The 26643-nt window shown below is 48.6% G+C and overlaps 2 protein-coding genes across 4 annotated transcripts; one reads left to right on the forward strand and one right to left on the reverse strand.

Annotated features, from left to right (window-relative positions):
* Nucleotides 1–5741: 5741 nt before the first annotated feature.
* On the reverse strand, nucleotides 5742–23412 carry LOC118076345 (zinc finger protein 454). 3 transcript variants are annotated; one of them, XM_035099024.2, is made up of 5 exons: nucleotides 23166–23412; nucleotides 15705–15919; nucleotides 14642–14768; nucleotides 10212–10325; nucleotides 5742–8343 (listed from the first exon to the last, which is right to left on the reverse strand). In XM_035099024.2, exons 2-5 carry the CDS (start codon nucleotides 15732–15734, stop codon nucleotides 6854–6856), a joined length of 1761 nt encoding a protein of 586 aa, XP_034954915.2. In that variant the 5' UTR covers nucleotides 15735–15919; nucleotides 23166–23412; the 3' UTR covers nucleotides 5742–6853. The 3 variants fall into 3 exon arrangements, with proteins under 3 accessions (XP_034954915.2, XP_034954914.2, XP_060125313.1); XM_035099023.2 differs by lacking the exon at nucleotides 23166–23412 and adding an exon at nucleotides 21909–22258; XM_060269330.1 differs by lacking the exon at nucleotides 23166–23412 and adding an exon at nucleotides 16730–16888.
* On the forward strand, nucleotides 22343–26486 carry LSM8 (LSM8 homolog, U6 small nuclear RNA associated). The gene is made up of 5 exons (XM_035099027.2): nucleotides 22343–22871; nucleotides 23434–23616; nucleotides 24317–24357; nucleotides 25253–25380; nucleotides 26225–26486. Exons 2-5 carry the CDS (start codon nucleotides 23586–23588, stop codon nucleotides 26313–26315), a joined length of 291 nt encoding a protein of 96 aa, XP_034954918.1. The 5' UTR covers nucleotides 22343–22871; nucleotides 23434–23585; the 3' UTR covers nucleotides 26316–26486.
* Nucleotides 26487–26643: the final 157 nt, after the last annotated feature.

Below are 26643 nucleotides of genomic sequence, written 5' to 3' on the forward strand. Positions count from 1 at the left end.
GTGTGTGTGTGTGTTGCTGAGGTGCAGTGCAGGATGCTAGTGTAAGATCCAACTCCTGGTCTGGTTCAGCTTATGCTTGTGGTATAATGGGAGGTGCCATCTTTCCCTTTTCCTCCGGTGGCAAAATGTCTTGGGCCGGCCTTGGCTGGCCCTCAGGCTGCTCTCAACGTGCTTTGGGGGCCAGGAGAGGAGTGGGACTGACAATTCTCTCGCTGGTATCGTCCCATCGCTTCAGCGGAGGGATTTAAAGTAACAGTCCCTTTGCAAAACCCAAAGAGCACGTGAGCTGGATAGGGCAAACCAAATGAGAAATGCACTCTGCACATACTCATAGGTAATCTCCCCTTTCCTCGATTTGTCCCCGAGAGCTGAACCCGTCGAAGTTCCCTTATTATGGAATGCTGCAAAGGAGGGGAAAGTCTGGCTCTCCCTTACTTTCTTCTTGTCAACATGCCCTTTCCCCTGATTATTTATAGCTTAAGCGGCTGGGAAAATTGTGCCGAGTTCTCTCCTTTTCCCCCCAAATGCTTCTTGGCCCAGAGCAGCTCCGGTCAACAACAGGAGGGAGGGGTGGTGTGCCCAGGCGCGTTGGGAATCAACTCAGGGCCAAGCGGCAGTACCAAAAAGGAAGCAGATCGGGGGTCCACCCAGGGTTTAAAATAGCATTGATGAAGGCTAATTGGATGGACTCAAGACACAGTCCTGGGAAGGCTGTATTTTCTTTTTGATTAGCACATGTGCTCCATCAACAAGCAAAACCTGCATCCCACTCCACTACCCCCCCCCATGGGGCGTCCTCCATGGTCACAACACGGCCCACCAGGATCTAAAGAAATAAAAATGATCAGTTCCTGGAAGCCACATGACTGGGAAGAGTTGTTCTAGGGCCCAAGTCCTCCTTGAGGGTTTCCAATTAAGGTTTCTGGGTGGCCACTGTGAGAACAGGATGCCATCGGCCTGATCCAACAGGGCTGCTCTTACGGTCTCATGTTAAAATATATATCAGTACCTCTCATGTGAAGTGCCCAGGGGTCTAGGCCAAGGGACATGTGAACCCAGATGCTTAATGGATGGAGGCAGCGATTCTGCGTGCGCTTCCCTGGGGAGTAATCCCATTGAACATAATGGAACTTACTTCTGAGCAAGGTTGAATGAAACCTGCCAGTTTCAGAACTGCAGAGTTGGAAGGGGTCCCGAGAGTCATCTAGTCCTGCAATGCAGGAATCTTTCATCCAAAGTGGGGCTCAAACCCACGACCCCGAGATGAAGAGTCTCGTGCTCTGCCGACTGAGCTATCCCAGAGTCTCTCTGTTTCTCATTTCCCATGCTTAAGCCACGTTCTCCACATTCTCTGCATCAATTTCTGTGTGTGCGTTTGAAATTCATTGGCATTTCAGCACACATTTATCAGTCTTGTAATTTGCAGTTTTGCCTAATAGACACGTTTTGCACGTAACTTCCCCGGAGCAGAATGCCATTAGGGATGTTGTTTTCACTGATGTGTGAGTTTTTAAATGCACACTGTCTCCTAACATATGTATATTTGCACACATTTGTTTGATTGGAAGAGCTGCATCATAAAATTTGGAGAAGTGCAGGTTCCCAAAGATAGCTGTGTTTTGGTGCTTTGGGTAGTGTGAATTTGGCAGGTTCGTATTTAAAATGTGGGCCGAAACACACCTTTGCAAGGCAAGAAACTTCTGTGTTATATAAAGGAGGCAAAACCGCCAGGAAATTACTCCTCCAGGAAAATTGCAAGAGGTGGGTCTCTTATTTGCACCATAATAAAGCCATATATACTCTCCTGTGATTGTTGTCTGGGCACTTCCCCACACCTGATTTATCTAACATGCGGGCAGAAGGTGTATAATTTTGGAAGCTGCCATAAACAGCTCCTTAGCAGGAATCCCTTCTGATTGTTGCCCCTTCATGGACAAAGTGGAAAGATGACTCTTCAGCTGAAAAGGATAGAGTGTCATCATCTGGTGGAAAGTGGCATTGCTTGGATAGATGTGGGACTAGTTTAAAAACCTAGCCCAGGGGTCAGCAAACTTTTTCAGCAGGGGGCCGGTCCACTGTCCCTCAGACCTTGTGGGGGGCCGGACTATATTTTGAAAAAAATAATAATGAATGAATTCCTATGCCCCACAAATAACCCAGAGATACATTTTAAATAAAAGCACATATTCTACTCATGTAAAAACACCAGGCAGGCCCCACAAATAACCCAGAGATGCATCTATATATATAAAAATGTAGAAGGTCCATGTTTGTTAGGCCGCGACGTTCTCCAAAACCGCTTGCCCAATCGCGTTCAAATTTGGCCACAGCGTCACATGGGGATATCCGAGTGTTTCCATGCACATAGATTGGCCACATATCACACCTGTGCCACGAAAACCAGGTAAAACCCACTGGTTTGGAACCCTGAACTTAAGAGAGCCGGGGAACCTGGGAAATAGAAGGCAGAAGAGGTTGCAACTCAGCGCCCTCTAGCGGCGGATTCACTGGTACTACAGCTAGAAAACCTTGGCCCTCTATCGGAGGCTACACTGGTATTGTAGCTACTAGGCCGAATGGAGGCTCGCCTTTACAGACTAGGCCGAATGGAGGTGGGGACTTGCCCGGGTGTGGGTTGGGGGCAGGAGGGGACGGGATAGGTCATGGATTGGGATTTAGAAGGTGATTGGGCTGCATCCCACCCCCGGGCTTTAGTTTGGGGACCCCTGACCTAGCCCCACCTGAGATTCCACCTGCTGGCCCTCACCTTTAAGCACCAAAGACATTTGTCTCCAACAGAGGCTTGCCTTTACGCTCGGGGTGGAGGTCCTCAAGTGCCAGGACTGGATGTGGCCCTCCAAACCCCACTATCAGGCCCTCAGGGACTTTCCCAGACCATGCCCCCAAAATACTGGCAGTTGCCAGCAAATTGTCCTTAAATGCAGTAGCTGGCTAGAAAGGTGGGTTTATGAGCATGCACAGAAGGCCTTCCGCTCCCCATCCAGTTAATAGCAGCCAACCACTGCTGGAGTGCAATGGGTCTCTGCAAACCTAGAAGGGTGTATCGCTTACTTAACAGCAACTCACTGTTGTGGAAAATTCTGTGACCTCCGCAGTTGTCAGTCATGATGCAATTCACACATAGGACAGTGCTTTATTTTTTAAATCCCCACCCCAGAATTTTGATTTATTCATTCGTTTTGAATATCAATGTTGGTTCAGGATCGCATGAGGCACTTCTGCAGGCAAACCAACCCACCCCAAAAGACGAAAGGTCCCCATCTGAGCTGGCGTACAATCGCAACACAAATGGTTGGGTGTCACAACCACAGGGTGCTAAGAGTAGAAACAAAAGGGGTGTGGGGGGCAGAAGGGAGGGAGGAGCCTAGGAGTCATTTTGGACTCACAGCTGTCCATGGAGGCGTAGGCCAAGTCTGTGTCCAGGGCGGCTGTCTACCAGCTCCATCTGGTACGCAGGCTGAGACCCTACCTGCCTGCGGACTGTCTCGCCAGAGTGGTGCATGCTCTAGTTATCTCTCGTTTGGACTACTGCAATGTGCTCTACGTGGGGCTACCTTTGAAGGTGACCCGGAAACTACAACTAATCCAGAATGTGGCAGCTAGACTGGTGATTGGGAGTGGCCACCGAGACCACATAAAACCGGTCTTGAAAGACCTACATTGGCTCCCGGTACATTTCTGAGAACAATTCAAAGTGCTGGTGCTGACCTTTAAAGCCCTAAACGACCTTGGCCCAGTTTACCTGAAGGAGCATCTCCACCCACATCGTTCTGCCTGGACACTGAGGTCCAGCGCCGAGGGCCTTCTGGCGGTTCCCTCACTGCGAGAACTGAAGCTACAGGGAACCAGGCAGAGGGCATTCTCAGTAGCGGCGCCTGCCTTGTGGAACGCCCTCCCATCAGATGTCAAGGAAATAAACAACTATTTGACTTTTAAGAGACATCTGAAGGCAGCCCTGTTTAGGGAAGTTTTTAATGTTTGATGTTTGATTGTGTTTTTAATATTCTGTTGGGAGCTGCCCAGAGTGGCAGGGGAAACCCATCCTGATGGATGGGGTATAAATATATTATTACTATTATTATTATTATTATTAATTATTATTATTTATTATTTCAATATCCAAATCAAGGCTACCGAATCTCTCCAGCCAAGGCTCTTGGTGGCTGTTCCTCCTTTTCCTCCATTGCTTGGGGCAGCTGTCTTGCATTGAGAGGTGGCTGGGGTGGGATCTGAGCACCAGGGTAACCCAATTACAGTGTGCTGTGATAGAGGAAAGCCCTGGGGTACTTAGAATCACAGAATTGGAAGGGACCCCCATGGGTCATCTAGTCCAACCCCCTGCAATTTAGGAAACTTTTGCCCAACATGGGGCTCAAACCTACGACTCCCCAGATTGTTCCTCCTCCTCAAGTCTTCCTCAAGTGCTTTTTCCGGCTGGGATGATTCCTTGACCTGCGATCATCTCTCTTGCTCACCTGGCTGGCTGGAGGATGGAGATGTGTGTGTCAAAACCTTGGCTTCCGATGTAGCCCATTGCAGATAGGCCAAACCCATTCCCCCACCCACTTTTGTCTCTGGCCCTGCCCACCACTGGCATGTGGCCCCCAGAAGGTTCCCTGTGAGGGAATGTGGCCCTCAGACTAAAAAAAACCCCAACAACCTTCCCCGCCACTCCCTGCAACAAGGAAGTGAGCCCTGGCGGAGCAGCTTCCGCAATAAACAGGGTATCCATGGCAACTGGCCTACCTCTGCCTTGCCACAGTCTCGCTTCTGATTATCAGGCCGCTTGTAAAGACATAAGAGCCCTTTGAGGAAGAAAATGCTGGCACCTCTGCACCCCAAATAGTATCGCACCCCCTTCCCTTCCCACCCTTAAAAAAACTGCATATTTCATGACACATTATCCAAACACAATTCAACATTAAAATACTCGTTTAAGTAAGAAAATAGCAGCCAGGTGGATTTCACGGAAACTCACAAGGACGGCAAGACAGCATTAACCAGGAGGAGATTAAAAACGGTGCTGGAGGCTGCCTGTTCGGAATAAGAGGATCTGTCACAGAACTGGGCTGTGTAAGTGAAGTCCCAGGGTAGCTACATTGCTGCCTTTTTGCTTCAATGTGCAGACACCATCAGCGCTCAGGTATTGTCGTAACTACAGAGCCCACCCCTCCAAGCCACCATGGGACATGGCTATGAAAGGCAGAGACAGGCCACCAAATTCGGAACGGTCAGCCAGGACGACTTCCTCCGCAAGACACACTGAACAAGGCAGGGGCGGTGCAAAGGTCTTCTGTTCACATAAAGGAAAACATCCCGGACAACAGAGCTTCTAATTTTCAGGCGCTTGTTTGGATTTCCCAAAGCAAGAACCTTACAACGTGCAGATCACTCCCAAGCAAGGACCTCTCCGTGCCAACGCTCAAAAGGGACAGCGCTGAAGTCAAAGCAAGGAAGTTTTAGGCAAAAGCTTCTTGGGTGGCAAAAGGGAGAGCAGGAGAGAAAATGTCCAACCAGCTTAAATCCGAGCGTTGGGGAAACTGAGGCTCAGAGCAACTGTAACGATGCAGAGATTCTGAGAGGAGAGGGTGGGTGTCTGTTCCTTGCCGTTTCCAAATTCTGATGGGGAACCATAGCTGCCAAGTCTCCCGTATTCCCCGGGAAATCCCCGTTTTTCCAGCTGTTCCTACCTGAAAAAACGGAATTTTTTTGTTCCCCCCCCCCCGGTTTATTCTGGCACGGCGGCCATTTTGGAACTGGGCGGAGCATGCTCAGAAGCGACTTTTGATGCTGCTCTGCCCAGTTCCAAAAATGGCGGCAGCGCTACTTCCGGTCTGCTACTTCCGCCTGGTCCCTTATTTCTCCGACAGCAACTTGGCAGGTATGTGGGGAACACCTGCAAGTCTTCTTTGGGGCAGGTGCAAGAGCTCACCCTCAAGGGGCTATTTTGCTTTCTCATTTAGGTATTCTCAGTCTGCACTTGGAATAGAACCCCCTACCTCCGGCCCGGCAATAAGCTTTTGGCCAACAGTTTGAAGTGTCTGCCTGGGAGCCAGGAGGGTTTTGTTTTTTTTTCTGGGTGCAAAGCAGGTTGAGACAGAAGGGATGAATAAGCAGGGTTCCAGATCTATCACCGGCCTTGTCTCCCAAGAAGAGCCTGGCAAAAATAAATAAATCACATCTCGCACTACGGCGGTGATAAATTAACCATCAGAGGCTGTGAACGCAGAGACTTCATCCAACCCGGTGCCCTTCAGGCGGTTTGGGGAACTACGACTCCCATCAGCCCCGGCCAATGCCGCTGTTTTGGACTACAACTCCCATCAGCCCTGGTCAATGTGGCCGCTTTGGACTACGACTCCCATCAGCCCCAGCTGACAGGGCTGTTTTCAACTACAACTCCCATCAACCTCAGCTCACACAACCGTGCGGGCTGGGGCTGATGGGACTTGTAGTCCCAAACACCTAGAGGCCACCATGCTGCTGGTCTATGTGGAAGCGAGAGCCTCAGCCACTTCCTTCAACGCATCGCTCCCGTTTACAGCTCAGCTTGGGGCAGCGCTGCCTTCACATATTCCAAAGAGGCCTCACCCACAGAATTTGCCTCTTCCTTGGGATTTGATGGGGGTCCCTTTCCCCCTCCCTCCACACTTCAGAGTTACTTTATCATTTGTAATGTCTGCCATTTGGCTATCTGCCCCCAAAACTCTGGAGATCGACCGATCGGCCCAAACCTACCAGTGAGGAATCAACCTCTCTCTGTTCTCCCCTCTACAAAGCCCAATTCCCCTTCTTTTTTTTCAGGGGGTCCTGTAAAAAAAAAACCCCGAGGTCACATTTGGGGTTCCCAAGAATTCCCCGCTGGATCTTTCTCCTGCTTCGGCTCCTGGAGGTTCAGCAAGAGAAGTGCCCCCACAGAAACCGTCTTCAGGCTCAGCACACTGACGGCCTCGGGCTGGAGAGAGGGGACCCCCGCGCCCTGCAAACAAGGGCCCCATTCTCCGTGGGCGTTCTCCACAGGCTCGTCCTTCATCGTGTGGATCCTCTGGTGCTTGATGAGGTTGGCACTCTGGCCAAAGGTCCTGTCGCAGTGGGAGCACTTGAACGGCCCCTCTCCCATGTGGATCCGCCGGTGCCTGATCAGGGTGGACCCTCGCCGGAAGGTCTTATCGCAGTGTGGGCACTGGTAGGGCTTCTCGCCGTCGTGTAGCCTCTGGTGGCGCATGTATTCCTGCCGGCAGGTGAAGGTGGAGTCGCAAGAAGCGCAGGGGTAGGGCTGCTCGCCCGTGTGGATCCTCTGGTGCCAGTAGAACTCTTGCTTGTAGCGGAAGCTCTTGTCGCACCCGGGGCACTTGTAGGTCTTCTCCCCGGCGTGGCTCCTCTGGTGCCAGCTGAACTCCTGCTTGAAGCGGAAGCTCTTCTCGCACTCGGTGCACTTGTAGGGGCGATCCCCGACGTGCGCCCGCTGGTGCCACATGAACTCCTGCTTGAAGCGGAAGCTCTTCTCGCACTCGGCGCACTTGTAGGGGCGCTCCACCGAGTGCGTCTTCTGGTGCCAGGTCAGCTCCTGCTTGAAGCGGAAGTTCTTCCCACACACCCCGCACTTGTGGGGCCACTCGGCTGTGTGTGCCCGCTGGTGCCACATCAGCTCCTGCTTGTGGCGGAAGACCTTCTCGCACACACTGCACTTGTAGATCTTCTCTCCGGCGTGGACCTTCTGGTGCCACGTGTATTCGTGGACGAAGCGGAAGCTCTTCTCACACTTCCCACACTTGTAGGGCCGCTCCTCCTTAGGGATTCTCTGTCGGGCGCCGAGGCCCAAACAGTGGCTGCAAGAGCAGGGCTGCGTCACTGTGTTGTGGCTTCGCGGGTCTGCCGCGGCGGGAGCGCCCTTGTGGCCACTGCTGCTCTCGCACTCGGGGCAGACTTGCGTCGCTTCTCCAACGGAGGGGGCGCCGTGAGCTGAGCGGGCAGGGAAACATTTCTGACACTGGGTGCAGATGAGCAGCGTCTCCTCGTGGGTGCTAGGTGTGGGCACCGTTACACAACCAGGCCAGAAAGTGCTGCCAGAGACCCCTGGGTGCCCCACCTGAAATTTCACGGGGGGCACCTGCACATTCTGCCACTGGTGCTTGGTGGACCAAGGTGGCAGAGCGGCCATTCCAGTCCCAGCTGAGTTGGCCCCGAGGTGGCTCCCTGGCCAAGTGGAAAATTCACTGAAGGTCCCGTTGTTCGGGCCTGCCTTCAGCACCTCTGGGTGCTCCACACAGCATGGTGGCCGCTCCTCGAGGCAGGGTTCTTTCTTAATCAGGATTTGGCCATCTGCAACGACAGGAGACAGGAGCGAAAGGTTGTATGTGAGCCAACAGAAAATTGGTGAGATCACAACAGAAGACCTGACTATGTTTTGATCACGAACGGTTAAAAATCTGCCTTGTTACCACCACCCAGTGTGGAGACGTCCAGCCTTGGAGACCATGTTACAGTAGCATAGCAGCAAATCCAGAAGTGCAAAGGCCCTTCATAATAGCCACAGCAACTCCTCCTCACACTCAAGTCCTTTTCTAAGGTTATACAATAAACTTCTAATTTAGGGTTGCCATCAGGGCCGTCTTAAGCACCTCTGGTGCCCTGGTGCGATGGATCCCTGCAGACAGCAGGGACCAAATTAGCCCCCATCCCCTGGATATTACCGGAATTTTCAAGTTTGAATGGTGACCCTGGCACACCATTCTCTTGAAAGTGAAGGCCCCTTGTGTTTTCAAGGTTCCTACATGCTTAGCTTAGTTTAGGGAAGTTTTTAATCTGTGATATTTTAATGTATTTTGGAATTTGTTGGAAGCCGCCCAGAGTGGCGGGGGAAACCCACCCAGATGGGAGGGGCATAAGTAATAAATAATAAAATCATAATAAACATACAGTGGAACCTCGGTTTATGAACACCTCAGTTTACAAATTTTCGGTTTACAAACGCTGCAGACCCATCTGGAACGGATTAATTCACTTTCCATTACTTTCAATGGGAAAGTTCGCTTCAGTTTACGAACGCTTCAGTTTATGAACAGACTTCCGGAACCAGTTGTGTTCATAAACTGAGGTACCACTGTACAGAACTATTTCTCCTCAGAGCTTAAACAACTAAATGACTTTTCGTGGACATTCGAAGGCAGCCCTGTTTCAGGAAACGTTTAACGTTTGATGTGATTTTTTCTTCTGGTTCCCACCCCCACCCCCTTTATTTTGTTGGAAGTTGCGCAGAGTAGATGAATGAATGAATTTATTATTATTAATTATTATTATTATTATTGCACACCTTCTCCAGAGTGACCCTAGGAGCCAATCCTCAGTGGCTGACCCACCTCCTTACACTCTGATTGGCTCCAATCAGCAGAAAGGGTGTGAAGACTTCATGCTAATTAGGCAGCTCTAGGGCCCTGGAGACGGGGGTCCTGCTGCAGAAATAGTAACAGTGATGTTCCCTGGATATAATGTTGTTTTCACTAAGGCATGCACCTATACAAGTACTTAACCCCAATACAGTGGTGCCTCGCTAGACGAATTTATTTTTTTTTTTAATTTCCCCCCCCCATAGGAACGCATTAATTGAATTTCAATGCATTCCTATGGGAAACCGCGATTCGCTAGACGAATTTTTCATAAAACGAATTCGTCTAGCGAGGCAACCTCCGCTCGAAAAATCCTTTTGTTAAGCGGAAATTTCGTTAAGCAGGGCATTCATTAAGCAAGGCACCACTGTATATGTATTTTTGTACACATCACATTGCAAAATTCAGAGACGTGCGAATTTTGAGGGGCAGGACCTGTGATTTGGTTTGTGTATTGTTGCAAAGAACACAAATTCGGAAGGGTTCCCCTTTTGAGGCAACGCCAATTTCTCCTCCACCCGTTCCGGCATGTGGCCCCTGGAAAGCTGCTCTCTCTGGCCCTTGAGCCGGAAAGGGGTCCCCGTCCTCCTTTTAAGCAAAATAAAACATTTAGCCTGCAACACCACAGAGCCCTCATTTGCTTATAGAGACAAGGAAATCTTCAGTACACTTTCCTTTCCCGTAACACCATGCAAGCATGCAATATAGAGCAGATCTCTCGCCGTGCTGGCACACCAGATTTGACGGCCATCTTCAGAGCAATCAGAAGCTCCCAATATTCTGATCTATGAGCTTGGGACTCACCAAAGAGGCTGTGGTGTGCAACCTTTCTTGCCTTCGAGGTCTGGAGTCTCCCAACGCATGGCTCCTCCCCTCGCTCAATTCTCAAAATGATGTCGGGCTTCTGCAAGGTGAGGCCTAGTAAAGTGGAGATCGATAGGGCACTTGAGGACCAGCCCAAGACATTATGTAACCTGAGGCAAAGAACAAGATGGCACCCCCCCTCATTTTTTGCCCCTGCCTCACTGTCTCTCTCTCTCTATTTTTAAAGTACAGTGGAACCTCAGTTTAAGAACAGTCCTGTTTACGAACAATTCGGTTTGCGATCTCTGCAAAACCGGAAGTAGTATCCTGGTTTGCAAACTGTACCTCGGTCTACGAATGGAATCCGAACAGTGGAAGGGCGCTGGCGGCGGGAGGCCTCATTAGGAAAAGTGTGTCTCGGTTTAAGAACGGTTTCGGTTTAAGAACGGACTTCCAGAACGGATTAAGTTCATAAACCGAGGTACCACTGTATAACTATTGTTTCTTTTTTTAATATAATAATTTTTATTAGTTTTCCATTACAGTGGTGTCTCGCTTAACGAATGCCCTGCTTAACGAAATTTCCGCTTAACGAAAGGATTTTTCGAGTGGAGGTTGCCTCGCTACACGAATTCGTTTTATGAAAAATTTGTCTAGCGAATCGCAGTTTCCCATAGGAATGCATTGAAATTCAATTAATGCGTTCCTATGGGCAAAATTTTTTTTAAAAAAAATTCAATGCATTCCTATGGGATTCGCTAGACGAATTTTTCGTTATAAGAAAAGATCCGTGGAACGAATTAAATTCGTCTAGCGAGGCACCACTGTACAATAATCCAATAAGAGCCTCATTATATCAATGCCAAATTATAATACAACTAGTGGAATTCAGCCCGTTTAGAAACGGGCGCTAGAACGCTGCTCTCGTGCAGCGCCGGAGCTTCGGAGGTCTCCAAAGCACCCCCCCGCTTCTCACCCCCCCCCGCCTCGCCGCGGACCTGTCCTTGCTGTCGGCGGCAGAGGGACAGGAACAAAGGAGGAGAAAGCAGCCCTTTCTCCTCCTTCCTTCCTCTCCCTCCGCCGCCGCCAGCCCTTTCTGTTGGTGGTGAGGGGAGAGGAACGAACGGAGAGAAAGCAGCCCTTTCTCTCCGTTCGTTCCCCTCCCACCACCGCCGACAGAAAGCACAGATCCCGGGGTTGCCGGCTCTGTCGGGTGGGGGGAGGGAGAAGCAATCCGATCCTCTGCTTCTCCCTTCCCCCACCTGACAGAGCCAAATGCCGGCTCTGTTGGGCAGGGGAAGGGAGAAGCCGAAGACCGATCAGATCTTCTGCTTCTCCCTCCCCCCCACCCGACAGAGCCAGCAACCCCGCAGCGGGGGCTTCTCACCGTTTGCCTTCCCCCCAGGGGGAGGCAAACGGCGAAAAACCCCGCCACGCCATACTTCGGCTCCGGGACTGGCTTGGCGGTGGCGGGAAGAAGGGGAGGAATTCCTCCCCTTCTTCCCGCCGCTGCCAAGCCAGTCCCCGAGCCGAAGTGCGGCGCGGCGGGTGCTTTTCGCCGTTTGCCTCCCCCTTCACTCCGGGAAGTCAAACGGCGAAAAGCCCCCGCCGCGCCGCACTTCGGCTTGGGGACTGGCTTGGCGGCGGCGGGAAAAAGAGGAGGAATTCCTCCTCTTCTTCCCGCCGCCGCCAAGCCAAAGCCGGCTTCCCTCGGCGCCCGCTGCCGCTTCGGCCGAGGAAGCGCCGTCCCATGCCGGAGGTGCGCGGCAAGGCTGCCGGGGGGAGCGCTTCTTTCCCCCGCCGCCTCGCCGCGCACCTCCAGCATGAGACTGGGCTTCGGAGCGGCGGTTGGCGGAGCGGCGGTTGGCCGTTGTCCCTCCGTCCAATCCCCGTGTCTCTGGGGTACATGCGCAGTACCCCAGGGACACACGGGACAACTGGACGCAGGGACAACATGGACATTATTATATAGGATTCCTAATACCAATCATTAAAATACCAAATTATATAATTTAAGTGGCTAGACTTTAGGCGTGCTAAAATTGATGGTTTGATGATTTACTTTATTTCTGCATTCCAAAATCTTATTAATTTCAATCACAGTCCAGTCATAATAGCAATCCCTTATACAACAGCTGCAGTATTTATAACTGTTAACACGTTAAATGATTTAGAAGACTACAAGGGAAGTTCTCACACGGTGTCCTTGTTCTTCCTGTGTGTGACATTTATTCTGTCCATATTGTTTCTTCCTGCTTTTGTAAACTATTATGTTTATCTTTCCCTGGTTGTTGCTGCTGTCTGTTATGCCTTGCATGGACCTGATATCCTGATAAAATAAAAAAATTCCTTCAGTAGCACCTTAAAGACCAACTAAGTTGATTGAAGGGGGTTCTTAATTCTAAGACCCTTAGGAACAATATCCAGGTTCTTGCATCTGGTCAGAAATATTATGTCAGTTTGTACCTGTGCCAGTTTCTTGGTGAGGTTGATGGACTTCCATTTCATGCGGCTCAATGTGGTGCCTTCCATAGTTCTAGTTACAGGTAGGTAGCCGTGTTGGTCTGAGTCGAAGCAAAATAAAAAAATTCCTTCAGTAGCACCTTAAAGACCAACTAAGTTGCTACTTAAGGTGCTACTGAAGGAATTTTTTTATTTTGCTTCGACTCAGACCAACACGGCTACCTACCTGTAACTAGAACTATGGAAGGCACCACATTGAGCCGCATGAAATGGAAGTCCATCACCTCACCAAGAAACTGGCACAGGTACAAACTGACATAATATTTCTGACCAGATGCAAGAACCTGGATATTGTTCCTAAGGGTCTTAGAATTAAGAACCCCCTTCAATAAACTTAGTTGGTCTTTAAGGTGCTACTGAAGGAATTTTTTTATTTTGCTTCGACTCAGACCAACACGGCTACCTACCTGTAACTGATATCCTGATGTTACTCCAAAAACTTCTTCCTCATTCAGTCCTGTGCTTCTTTGTTTTTGCAACTTTTAACGATAGTTGAACAATTGTTAAAAGATGCCTCACTGTGTCTCACGGCCTGTGGTAGTTAACTGCCTAACCTTTCTAGGATTTTGAGCAGGCCAAATCACTGTCCCTTCTTCCCTTCCCACACACTTGATGAAATTATTCCCCTTTCCTTACAGTTCCTGTCAGGAAACTAGTATAAAGCAACTTCCAATGCTTCTGGTTCAGATCCTAGGTTCCGTTTCTTTCTTTCTTTCTTTCTTTCTTTCTTTCTTTCTTTCTTTCTTTCTTTCTTTCTTTCTTTGTTTGTTTTGTTTTGTTATATTTCACTGTGAGAAGTGAAGCTATATGGAAACAGGCAAAGAGCCTTTTTGGTAGTGGCACCCACCCTGTGGAACGCCCTCCCATCAGAAGAAGACATTTGAAGGCAGCTCTGTATAGGGAAGCCTTTTAATGTGCAATGTTATATATGTCTTATATATATCTTATATATGTCAGCAGCCACCCAGAGTGGCTGGGGCAAACCAGTCAGATGAGTGGGGTATAATAACGATAATAGTAACAACAACAACAACAACAACAACAACAACAACATCCCACCTTTCCTCCCACCTTTCCTCTAAGGAGCTCAAAGTGGTGGAACCACTTCTCTCCCTCTCCATTTTACCCTCACAACAACCTTGTGAGGTAGGTCAGGCTAAGAGAGAGTGACTGGCCCAAGGGTTTTGGGGCTGGGTGGGGATTTGAACCCTGGTCTCCCAGGTTCTAGTCCAACACTCTATCCACCACACCACATGGGCTCTCATTGGTCAGTCTAGCTCAGGGGTCAGCAAACTTTTTCAGCAGGGGGCCGGTCCACTGTTCCTCAGCCCTTGTATGGGGCCAGACTATATTTTGAATGAAAATATGAATGAATTCCTATGCCCCACAGATAACCCAGAGATGCATTTTAAATAAAAGAACACATTCTACTCATGTAAAAACATGCTGATTCCCGAACCGTCCGGGGGCTGGATTTAGAAGGCGATTTGGGGATCCCTGGTCTAGCTGGGTATGGTCTACAGCAGGAGTAGCCAATGCAGAGTCCTCTGCGTGCTGCTGAACTCCTGCCATCCCCAGTCAGCAGGGCCAATGGTCAGGGCTGTTGTGAGCTGTTGTAAGAGCCGCAAAACTACAACAGCACAACTTTTGACTGCTCCAGAGATACACAGACTTATGGCAGCTCTGAGAGGTTTGATGCCAAATCCCATCAGTCCCAACCAACATGGCCAATGGTCAGGGATGATGGGAGTTGTAGCCCAGCAACATCTGGAGGCCCAAAGCTTTCAAGGTCCAAAGTGGGATATTAATTATAACTGAAGCAAAACAACCTCTTGCCTTTTGGAGCCCTCCAAATTCACCGGGTGAGCACAACCCGTGAGCCATCCAACAAACAGCAAATAGCTTACCTAATGAAACCAGCATCTCGTAGCTGGCTCTCGTCACATCCTTATAGAGACTTTTCTGCCAATCCGCCAGCTCCGCCCATTCCTCTGGGGAAAAGTAGATGGCCACTTCGTCAAAAGTCACTGGGTCCTGAAAGAGGAATTCATTCATTTATTGCTTTATTTGCTGCATCGATATCCTACCTCTTTCTTCAAGGAGCTCAAGGCGGCAATAGCTGGTCTTCCATCTTCTCACTTAATTCCTCACAACAACCTTGAAAGGTTAAGTTAAGCTGAGAGTCAGCTTCATGGCTCAGTGGGGGATTTGAACCCTGGACTCTCAGACACTCTAACCTAGGCATCCCCAAACTTCGGCCCTCCAGATGTTTTGGACTACAATTCCCATCTTCACCAACCACTGGTCCTGTTAGCTAGGGATCATGGGAGTTGTAGGCCAAAACATCTGGAGGGCCGCAGTTTGGGGATGCCTGCTCTAACCACTATGCCACACTGGCTCTCAAAGCAGTGTCAAGCCATGCTCCACGTCTCTGTGGCTCAAGAGTCTCAGGGTTGTGGGTTTGAGCCTCAGATTGGGCTAAAGCAGGCATCCCCAAACTGCGGCCCTCCAGATGTTTTGGCCTACAACTCCCATGATCCCTAGCTAAGAGGACCAGTGGTCGGGGAAGATGGGAATTGTAGTCCAAAACATCTGGAGGGCCGAAGTTTGGGGATGCCTGGACTAGAGGATCCTCACGGTCCCTTCCAACTCTACAATTCTATGGTTCTGTGATAATCCAGGTATTTTCTAAAAAATGTTGAGGTGTGGATTTTACACACACACACACACACACACACACACACACAAACACACACAATGTTGGGGTCTCTTGACACCAAAAACAGATGTGAAAGTGACGCCCCACTTGTATGAAGCTCAGTCGATGAGAACATTGACTGCATGCTCCCCTTGAGGCAGGGACCTGTCCGTTTTTGGCTTCCAATAACAATGATGGCACTACAGACATCCCTAACTGATAATATGCAGAACTGACGGAAGCTTTTACACAAAAGGGCAAGAGCCTCTTACCCAAAGTGCGGTCCCAGCAGCTCCAGCCATCTCTGAAGTCGACGCTCCTCTGAACAGGGCGGCCAACGGTTTACCTGCCTCAAAAAAACCGTGGGGAGGTCTTGGGTGGAGTCAGCACCGAGGCTGCTTACGGCTAGATGGATCCATTTCTGCGGGAGGTCCTTCAGTAGCAGAGGCTAGTGTCAAGAGGAGGGCTCCAATTTTAGTTTTGATACCTGGGGGTGGACGGGGGGGGGGGAGAGAGAAAACAGAGGGGAGGGAGGGCGGGGGAAAAGAGGCAGGCATGACTGCAAATTGCAAGTTTCAGAAACTCAAAGGCAGTTGGTGGCTTTGAATAAATTTGCATGAAGCTTATGCAAATCGCGCCTTTGCTCCGGGAGGAAGAAGAACTCGTTTGCATAAAGGGAATTTGCAAATGCTTCGTTTGCATCACGTGTGTTCTCTCTGTCGCTGCATCGAAATGATTCTGCAATGGGGCGGAAGGAAGCAGATGGAGACCCGTTCCTGGCACGCAGCCCCACAGCAGGGATGCCGGGGCCTGGCTCTTTCTACTTGCAGTGGGAGCTTGTTGAGAGGGAGGCCACTTGAGTCGAGAAGGACCCCCAGGAAGAACCGGCTCCTAACCCCAGGCGAGTTAACACACTCCGTGATCTTTGCTAGCCCACCAAAGCTCAGCTTCTACTAGTCACAGGGCCCCCTGGCTGGCCTGGCATCAGCAACCAGCCGCCTCAGGCTCTGGGGAGGTGCCCATTCCCCTCCCCAGAGCTACAATTATATAAGAGTTCCTTGGAAGAGAGATTGATTGTTAAGCCACTCTGGAAATTGTAGTTCTGCAAGGGAAACCGAGGTCTCCCAGCACCCTTAGCAAACGACAGTTCCCAGAATTCTTTGGGGGAATCCATGACTGGTCCGTGTTAGCTTTGAACTGTCAGGGCACCAGCATATGAGATGTCTACAGGAGTCATTCTATCAGGCTGTAAGATAAATAAATGTACAGAGAAATGGTGCATAAGTATGCTTTTTACCTTCTTCCTTTGAATCCATTTCCCTTTTGTGTCCTGGTTTTCCGAATGTATGGGACGCGGGTGGCGCTGTGGGTTAAACCACTGAGCCTAGGGCTTGCCGATCAGAAGGTCGGCGGTTCGAATCCCCGCGACGGGGTGAGCTCCCGTTGCTCGGTCCCAGCTCCTGCCCACATAGCAGTTCGAAAGCACATCAAAGTGCAAGTAGATAAATAGGTACTGCTACAGCGGGAAGGTAAACGACGTTTCCGTGCGCTGCTCTGGTTCGCCAGAAGCGGCTTTGTCATGCTGGCCACATGACCTGGAAGCTGTACGCCGGCTCCCTCAGCCAATAACACGAGATGAGCGCCGCAACCTCAGAGTCGGTCACAACTGGACCTAATGGTCAGGGGTGACTTTACCTTTATTCCGAATGTAAAGCAGGGACTGTCTATTGATGGACATTTGTAATTCACCCAGAGAGGGAAATTGGGGTCTCCTAACAATCTTCAGCACCTTTAACAAACTACAGCTCTCAGAATTCTTTGATGGAAGCCATGAGTGTTGAAAACAGCATTACAGCGCTTATATAGTCTGAATATAGTGCATGTCCTTACAGGGCAACAGATGGAGAACAGGCAATCCTAAATTGTGAGTCTGCTTGCCACTGCCCCTTTATAGCATAAGCGAGGTGAAGATGTCTTCATTTTAATAGACCTGTTTCTAAGGCAGGCATCCCCAAACTGCGGCCCTCCAGATGTTTTGGCCTACAACTCCCATGATCCCTAGCTAAGAGGACCAGTGGTCAGGGATGATGGGAATTGTAGTCCAAAAATCTGGAGGGCCGAAGTTTGGGGATGCCTGTTCTAAGGCATCTTAAATAGGTTGCCCTTTTTATACAAAAACAAACCAAGCTTCCATCCTAGAAAAAGCTGCAAAAACCAGCCTCACGCAACCAGTAGGCGTTTCAAAAGCCAGGCCCTATGTCCAGCTCATTCATGCAAATTGCACACAAAACAGCATGAGCAATGTACAAGATGAAGCATGCAAATAAGCCACAGCTCTCTGGCTGCCAAAGCATTTCCATGGCGGCCTTCCTCCATGTGTAGCCGGTCAGCTGGCCATCACTGGAAGATGGACTCCACAACATCAGGAGAGAACTGTGCTGATAATCCCTGAACGGAAAGTAGAAGCAATGACCCCTAGGATGCAATCAGAAGTCAAGAGCTGCCTTCTTCCATTTACTTAAGCAGGGATAGGCAACCTAAGGCTCGGGGGCTGGGTGCGGCCCAATTGCCTTCTCAATCCGGCTCACGGACGGTCCGGGAATCAGCATATTTTTACATGAGTAGAATTTGTCCTTTTATTTAAAATGCATCTCTGGGTTATTTGTGGGGCATAGGTATTCGTTAATCCCCCCCCCACCAAAAAAATATAGTCCGGCCCACTGCATGGTCTGAGGGACAGTGGACCGGCCCACGGCTGAAAAAGGTTGCTGACCCCTGTACTAAAGAAGCCCCCCTGACTCTCTGGTGCCTTATCTGACATCCTGCCCACCATCACCCTAACACTCCCGAAGGCAGCTAAAAAGCACATCCACTCCAGGTACTCCCAGAACCTAGACAAAATCAGGACCAGCTGTGCTTCAAACCTGCCTGATAGGGTCCCTTCCCTTCCCTTCCTCTCCTCCCCACCTTTTCTCTCCTCTGCTTGCCCATCTCAGCATCCTTGTTCGGGGAAATGTAAATATGCACCCATTTAAATGTTCTATGCCAACAAAATATGCACCCATTTACATGTTCTATGCAAACAGCAGCGTCTGCCTCCCTCTCTCTTTCTCTGGACAACGTCGCAAGTCCCAGTCTTAGACAATAGGCTGTTTTTAAAATGTGCATACATTTAAATGAATTAACATATGCAAATAAACGGCCACTGAGTTCTCCTTCCCATCTTGCTATTTTGGGTAAGGCTGGCAAAACCCACACATTCACATCATCGAAAGGGGCTGCAGAATCGCAGGTACTGGGGATTAAGCCCCGCTGAGCTCAGCGGGAGTTGTTTCTGAGTAAACCTGCTTAGGATTGCTAGAAGTGTGACATTTCCTTAAACCAGGCTTTGTTCATCTGGTGCCTTTCAGATGTTTTGGACGATAACCGCCATCAGCATCAGCCAGAAACTTGCACCAGGTTCGAGAAACGCTGAGCCCCAAAATTAATATTATGAAAAGGCTGGAAACTTGGAATATTTCGGAACAATATGCACATCTTAAGATCCTGAAGCTTAATAACTGCCTCAGGGCCTGGGAATTGTAGCACTGTATTGGGAGAGGGGGGTGTAATCTCCAACTTGAGTTTGCAACACCCTCCTCAAGCTGCAATACCCATGAATCTCAAAACAATTTAAATCTGTGGTCCATTCCATAAGAAGAGTCTGCTGGATCAGACCAGTGGCCCATCTAGTCCAGCATCCTGTTCTCACAGGCACCACCCAGATGCCTGGATGGGAAGCTGTCAGGGGACCTCCATAAAGGGAGCCTCTGCCTCTCCTGTTGACCAGCACTTCGCCCAGTGAGAGCAGCAGCAGTGGGTCAGGTGAGGGGAATCAGGAAGTTAGCGGGATAGAGCGTTGTTAAAGAGCCCTTGCACTGCCTTGACCAAGAGGTGGAGGGGAACAGGCAGCCCCTTCCGGTGCCTGAATTACGGTGCGCCACCTAAATGTAAGGTTGGGAGGAGGTGTTTTGGGGTGCCCAAACTCTTATGCTGGTCCCGTAGCCAGAAACGTCCACTCCCGAATTCTGCGAGTGACTGAGAGGTCATGTTTTCTGCTATCTCTGCACTGTAAATACTATGCACAATAAAACTTAAAAACAGAGTGGACTTGGGCGTCCTTACTCAAAAGTAGCCGCAACAACACCATTACAGAAGCCATCCAGCAGAACTCAAACACAACAACCTTCTCCCTTCCTGTAGTTTCCAGCAACTGCTACCAGGACCTGGAGACACAGCATAGCCCCTGTGGCTAGCAGTCATGGATAGCCGCCCCCTCCATGAATTTGTCCGATCCTCTTTTAAAACCATCCAACCTGGTGGCCATCACTGCCTCCTGTGGGAGTGAGTTCCACAGTTTAACTATGTGCTGAGTGGAGAAGTGCTTTCATTTGTCTGGCCTGAATTTTCCAGCATTCAACTTTGTTGGATGTTCACAGCTAGAGAACTAAGGGGCCACATGTGAGAAGTTTATCACTTTATGAGAGAGTATATCAATAAGATTACTGATATATAATCTTGGGTGGACTATATGTTGTAGTTTTCATGATGCTACATCATATAGCTCAACCAAGGGAAAATAAACTGGCTGGAGCTTGTGGGAGCTGTAGTCCAAAATGTCTGGAGGGCACCAGGTTGGGGAAGGTTGTTCTAGGCCAGTGCTTCCCAAACTTGGGTATCCAGCTGGTTTTGGACTCCAATTCCAATCATCCCTGACCACTGGTCTTGCTACCTAGGGATGATGGGAGCTGTAGTCCAAAAACAGCTACAGCCCCAAGTTTGGGAGCAATACTGTTCCAAGCAGGCAGACAAAAGGATGCTTTTCACGCAAAGCATTGCTCATTTATGGCAAAGTGACAAATAACTTCATACAATGCAATCCATCTTTTCCCTTTGCAAGTTTTCTGTGGTTCTTCTGGTTCTTTCTTTTTAATTCATAATTTCTTTTTGAAATACGGTGTTATTCATTCTGGAGCAGAATAGCAAGATACATATCTCAAAATAAATAATGAACTGCCCTAATAGTAAAGGGACCCCTGACCATTAGGTCCAGTCGTGACCGACTGTGGGGTTGCAGTGCTCATCTCGCATTTTTGGCCAAGGGAGCTGGCGTACAGCTTCCAGGTCATGTGGCCAGCATGACAAAGCCGCTTCTGGTGAACCAGAGCAGCACACGAAAACGCCGTTTACCTTCCCACGGGAGCGGTACCTATTTATCTACTTGCACTTTGATGTGCTTTCGAACTGCTAGGTTGGCAGGAGCTGGGACCGAGCAACGGGAGCTCACCCCGTCGACCTTCTGATCGGCAAGCCCTAGGCTCTGTGGTTTAACCCACAGTAACCCTGAATGCCAGATATCCCAAAGTAGCATGTCAACATGCAGACAGATGCTAAGAGCCAGGCTTCATCAACCTGGCGCCCTCTAGAACAGGCACCCCCAAACTGCGGCCCTCCAGATGTTTTGGCCTACAACTCCCATGATCCCTAGCTAACAGGACCAGTGGTCGGGGAAGATGGGAATTGTAGTCTAAAACATCTGGAGGGCCGAAGTGTGGGGATGCCTGCTCTAGATGTTTTGAAAGACAACTCTCATCAGCCCCAGCCGGTGCTTACTCAGGAGTAACACCTAGTTGAGTTTTGACTGCATTTAGACCCCACCTTCTCTTCCAAGGAGCTCAAGCTGGTGCCCATAGTTCTCCCCCTCTTCAGTTCCCACAACAACCCTGTGAAGTAGGTGCAGCTAAGAGATAGTGACTGGCCTGGAGTCATCCAGTGATTTTCATGGCTAAGTGGGGATTTGAACTGTGGTCTCTCAGAGTCCAACACTCTAACTAACCGCTGCACCACAGTGGACAACTGCAGCCGATAGAGCTACAGAATTTGTTCCCAAAGACCAGCTGCCAACAAGGGACAACTATCACATTCCCATAAGTGGGATGTAATTTTTAAAGTGGGGGGGGGGAGAGAGTCAAGACACTGTAAAATTAAAGCCACTCAAGTAAACCACATACTTTCCCCCATATCAGAGCTATAGCTGCAATTTGTAAACGAATTTGTAGGTGGGCAAGTGAGTGAGTCTTTAGACACCTACCGAAATTTAAGATTTATTTTTTTTAAAGGAAAATTAAACCAGGTTTGCTTTTCATGTCCGGGAATGTTAGAGATTTCTCCCATTTTGGTGGGACGCCTAACTCAGAGAGTTTTTTTGGAGTGGACTATCTCCACTCCATCTCTCTGAGAGTAAACCCAGAGACCACCCAAACTCGCCTACACTTACAGCTTCAGTCAGATGCAGGCTTTCTCAGGAGCAAGCCCAACTGGACTCAGCGAGACTTTTCATTTCGTTTCCTTTGATTTTTTTTATTTTTTATAAAAAGCCCACCTTTGCTGTAAACTGGGGCCTTCCCGGTCTGCCAGCTGAAATGATCAGCACTTACCCACGAGTGGTCCCATTGCGCGAGGAAAAGCATCATCCCCTTTTGCGGATCGGGGCCGCTGTGGCTTGCAACCCGCTGCTGCTGCTGCTGCTGCTATGCCAGCGGTTGTCTTAAACGCTTTTTGCAAAAAGTGGTAACTATATATAAAAAAAGGGGAGTGATTGCGTTCGCACCGCTTGGCCCAATCCGGATTGGAATCCCGACCAGCCCTTCTAAAATTATAGCAGACCAGAGGAAGCAGGCGGCGTAAATACCGCTCCCGTTCGCTCCTCCGTCTCCCCGGCAGTGCAGGTTCAGAGTGAAAAGGCGGCGGGGGTTTTCCGCAAAGCGCACAGTGCTTTAACCCCTCCCTCCCCGGCGGCGGCGGCAGCAGCAGCACTCCGGTAGGCAGGCAGGCAGGAGGGAGATCCGGCACACCGCCACCCCCTGGCCGGCAGCCCCTTCTCCCGAGCAGGAGAGGCGCCCCAAGCGCAGCAGCAGCAAATCCGGCTTGCATTGTTGGGAAGGGTGCGAAGTTGTACCCGTTACCTGTCTAAGTGGGGTTTAGGTCAGGATGAGATCATTCAAGTCCAGAGGCAAAAAAAAATGCATAAGGGCCGGAGACAATAACGCAAACAAAATGTCATTTTTTGCTGGAAAATCACCCACAAGTGGGGACAGTTGCTGTTGTGTTCATTTTCTGCTTGTGTTGCTTCCCTTTGGGGCATCTGCTTTGGGCACCGTGGGAACAGGATGCTGGGCTAGATGGTCTGATCCAGCAGCCAGGCTCTCCATATAGGAAACCAGTCAAAGACAAGTCCTGCTCTGCTGCTAAACTGGGAGAGAGACACCCAAACCTCCCAAGGAAGGATTGCATCCGAGCTTAGTCCCACCCAAATCTGAGCAGACCCATGGAAATCGATGCACGCGTGACTTATTTAGGTCCATTACTTTCAGCAGACTCCTGACCATGCCTACTCAGAGGTAAGTCTTACTGAATTCAAGGGAGGGGGTCACACTTTTAAGTTAATTCTGCATTAGTGTTCTGGCTTTGTATTTCAGGTACCCCTTTGCTGATTTTCTCCTCTTTTTATGCTGTTGCTGCTACCAGAATTCGGGCAGAACAGTGCATTTTTTAAAATATTATTATTATTATTATTTTCCCGTGGCCTAGGTAATATTTTATGCAGTACGAATGTGTTGTGTGTTGAAACAGCCCGCTGACGAAGGGCGGTGTAGAAACACTACTATAATAAATAAATGGGTGGCTGCACTTACCTCGCAAAACAGCAGTGCTCTTTCCTTTTCCTATCTCTACGCCCCGCCTTTGCTTCTAATATTTGTGGGTTCGGGAAGGGGGCAAGACACGGTGCTATTATCCTATCATAGTTGGTGCAAAGACAGCCCCCCAACACATACACACGATTCTCTGCCACTCATCATAGTTTTCTATTGGGGCTGTCATGGAGAAGCTCCAGAAGGAACCAGGAAGTTCCGTCTCCGGCAGAAGGCGTTGCTTATCCATTTTTTCTTCTTCTATCTATAGTATCTCTATACACACAAAAGCGTCTCTACGCATGCGCCCCTTGAGCCCCGGATGTTGCTTTGCTTCAGGGGCCGCCTCCGCTCACTTTCGCGCGAGATACCGGGAAGTCTCGCGGGAGCTGGATTCAGCGGGAGCCGGGAAGGATTGCCGCCATGACGTCCGCGCTGGAGAACTACATTAACCGTATCCTTCCGCGGGCGGTCTGTCTGTCGGTGGGGGCGGGGGGGGCTGCATCATGAGACCGGGCGCGGGGGGGGGTGATACTGGTTTGAAGCGGAATTCTGCGCGTGCGCGTTAACGCTCCTGCTTTCCTCAGTTACACGCGAGAATTTCCATCGCCTTGTGGGCTGGGTGGGTTGCCTTGGGTGGGATGCACGCAGCCACTTCCGCTGCTCTTCTTCTTTTTTATAAAAAAAATGGTTTTTAACCTTTTGAAACCAGCCTCCATCAATCTTCTCCCCTCCAGAAGGTTTGGGATACTGGTACTTCCCGATCGACACAAAGAGGGAGCTGTTTTGGACCACAACTCCCATCAGCCATTGCTAGTTAATGATCCAAGATGGCTGCTCGAGCTCGGGGTCATTGGGAATTGTAGTCCAAGATTTGCATCTCAACAGCAAGAGTCCTCAATGACACCCCCACAAAAAATTTTTTCCCTTAAAACAGGTGGGGCATGGGAAACCTTTTCTATCAGCTTTGATGATTGCAAGAGGTTGAATTTCTCTCTCTTTCCTCAGTTCTTTTGTGTTCTATGCCCCCCTGGTCTACACACCTTTCCAACCTCACACTCAGCTTCTTAAAAGGCACTAAATCCAGAGGAAACTCATTTTCCTTTTGTTTATATATATGTTGTTTCGAAATATTTCTTTAACTTGTATCTCAGGTACTGTTGCTGTAATTACTTCAGACGGCCGAATGATCGTGGTAAGAATTGCCCGCAAATATAAATATTACCCTGTTTTTAAATATTTAAATGATTGGATTATATCTTTTAAAGGCGGTTGAGTTGTATTTACAGGAATACACAAGCAGTTCTGTAGGCAGAGTGGCACTTAGGAACATAGGAAGCTGCCTTCTAGTAAAACCATTGGTCCATCTAGCTCAGTACTGCCTCTACTGACCAGCAGTGGTTCTCCAGGGTTTCTGGCAAGGGTCTCTCTCCCAGCCCTACCTGAAGATGACAGGGATAGAATGTGGGCTTTTCTGCATTCAAACAGATGCTCCCTCAGACTTTGAAGTAGATGCTTAGGCTGCACACATATCTTGGCTTTTGCTGGACTGCAAGTTTAATTGTATTACAATTCATCAGACATTTCAAGTAAATCTGTTCTGAATTAGGTGCCACTGACCTTAGTGCTATGTGGTTATAGGCAGTTTACCAGAAATGAGTATTTTGCTCAGATCCTTGCTGTAAATAACTTAATATTCCTTCTGCAAAATATGCCTATCCTATCGAAACTGTCTGAGAGTTGAACAGATGAAAATTTTGCAGGAGATTATATATACATATATATATATTATCAATGACAGCAAGTTGCAAATCAGTGACCACTGTTCTCAAAAGCCTTATCTTCCTACTTTTTAAGGCTGCTGTTTGGGAAATAAAAGAACCCATGGAGAAATTAATTGAATTGATAATTTAAAATCACTTAGTGTAGGGAGTTCCTCTGAAGGGTTACGTAAAAAATCTTTTAATCATTAAAGCTTTCTCATAGTAAGTAGTGTAATGTTGTGTTTAGGATGTGTTTATGAATCGAGATAAATATTGAGAATTTGGAGTACTTCCTTGTTTTTCAATTTTCATTTTTATTTCTTAAAGGGAACTCTCAAAGGTTTTGATCAGACCATCAACTTGATTTTGGATGAAAGCCATGAAAGAGTGTTCAGTTCTTCACAAGGAGTGGAACAAGTAGTATTGGGATTGTACATTGTAAGAGGTGATAACGTGTAAGTTTGCCTCACCCTCTTTTTTTTTAATAAGGTAGTGTAATATGAGCTAAAGTAGCGAAGCATTTGCTTAGCTCTCAAGGGGCCAGCTTCAACTAAACAGTTGTGCTAGTTAGGTCCAGCGCAAGTAGTCCCACCAGCACAACATACATTCACACACTTGTCCTCCTTCTGTCCCCCAGGTTGGCTCTGAGGGGGTGAGGAGAACCCCAAAACAGCACATGGGGTTATTGTTCCACCTGGCAAAAAGAAGTCAAGGACCTTACATGTCTGATGAAACTGCAGTCCATTTTTTCCCAGAGAATCAGAGTTGGAAAGGACCATGAGGGTCATCTAGTCCAACCCCCTGCAATGCAGGAATCTTTTGCTCAACGTGGGGCTTCAACCCACAACCCCGAGATTAAGAGCCTCATGCTCTTACCTACTGAGCTATCCCAGCTACTGTAGCTTGACATTATTTCAGAAAGTCTCCCTTTTGATGTCTCTGTTTTATAGTTCATAAGTAACTATAGCAATAGATTATATATCCAACAAAATCATGTCCAGAGTAGACCAATTGAAATAACCTGTTTTTCTGTGCTATATGTTAGGATAAAAAGATACCATACTTTTTCGTGTATAAGTCTATGTTTTTTTACTCTAAAATAATGTTCAAAATCTGGGCTCTTCTTATACATGGATAGTACCTCCCCCCATTTTTCTTAAATTGGGGTGTCTTATACATGGGGGCGTCTTATAGACGGAAAAATACTGAGTGGAATAAATATTCTTTCAGCATATCAACTTTGTTTCAGAGGTGAAGCATTTCACCTGCAGCAGTTACAATATAGTACTTTTCTTATAGGGCTGTAATTGGAGAAATTGATGAAGAGACGGATTCAGCCCTTGACTTGGGGAATATCCGAGCAGAACCTCTGAACTCAGTTGTACACTGAAGAAAGAAGAGTGTATAAAAGGACTTCAGAAATATCTGGCTGTACAAAACTATTTATAGGAAGGCATGGCTACTTTTCTTACAAGTTGAGGGTAAAAACCTGAATAGTTTACACTTTTTAATTTTGAGTCTTATGGTTTGATATGTATAATAAAGTCTACATTTTATTGAAGCCTTGTGAACTTTTTTTTGAAAAAAACAACAACCCATGACATTAAAATAATAGTAACCTTTAAAGCAGTCTTGTGCTACATTTCTGACTCCGTAAAGTAAGCATGCACCTGGTGTGTGTCCTGGCTGGGGCTTATGGGAGTTGTAGTCCGAAACAT

This window comes from Zootoca vivipara, chromosome 17, assembly GCF_963506605.1.
Source record: "Zootoca vivipara chromosome 17, rZooViv1.1, whole genome shotgun sequence".
Classification (NCBI taxonomy): domain Eukaryota; kingdom Metazoa; phylum Chordata; class Lepidosauria; order Squamata; family Lacertidae; genus Zootoca; species Zootoca vivipara.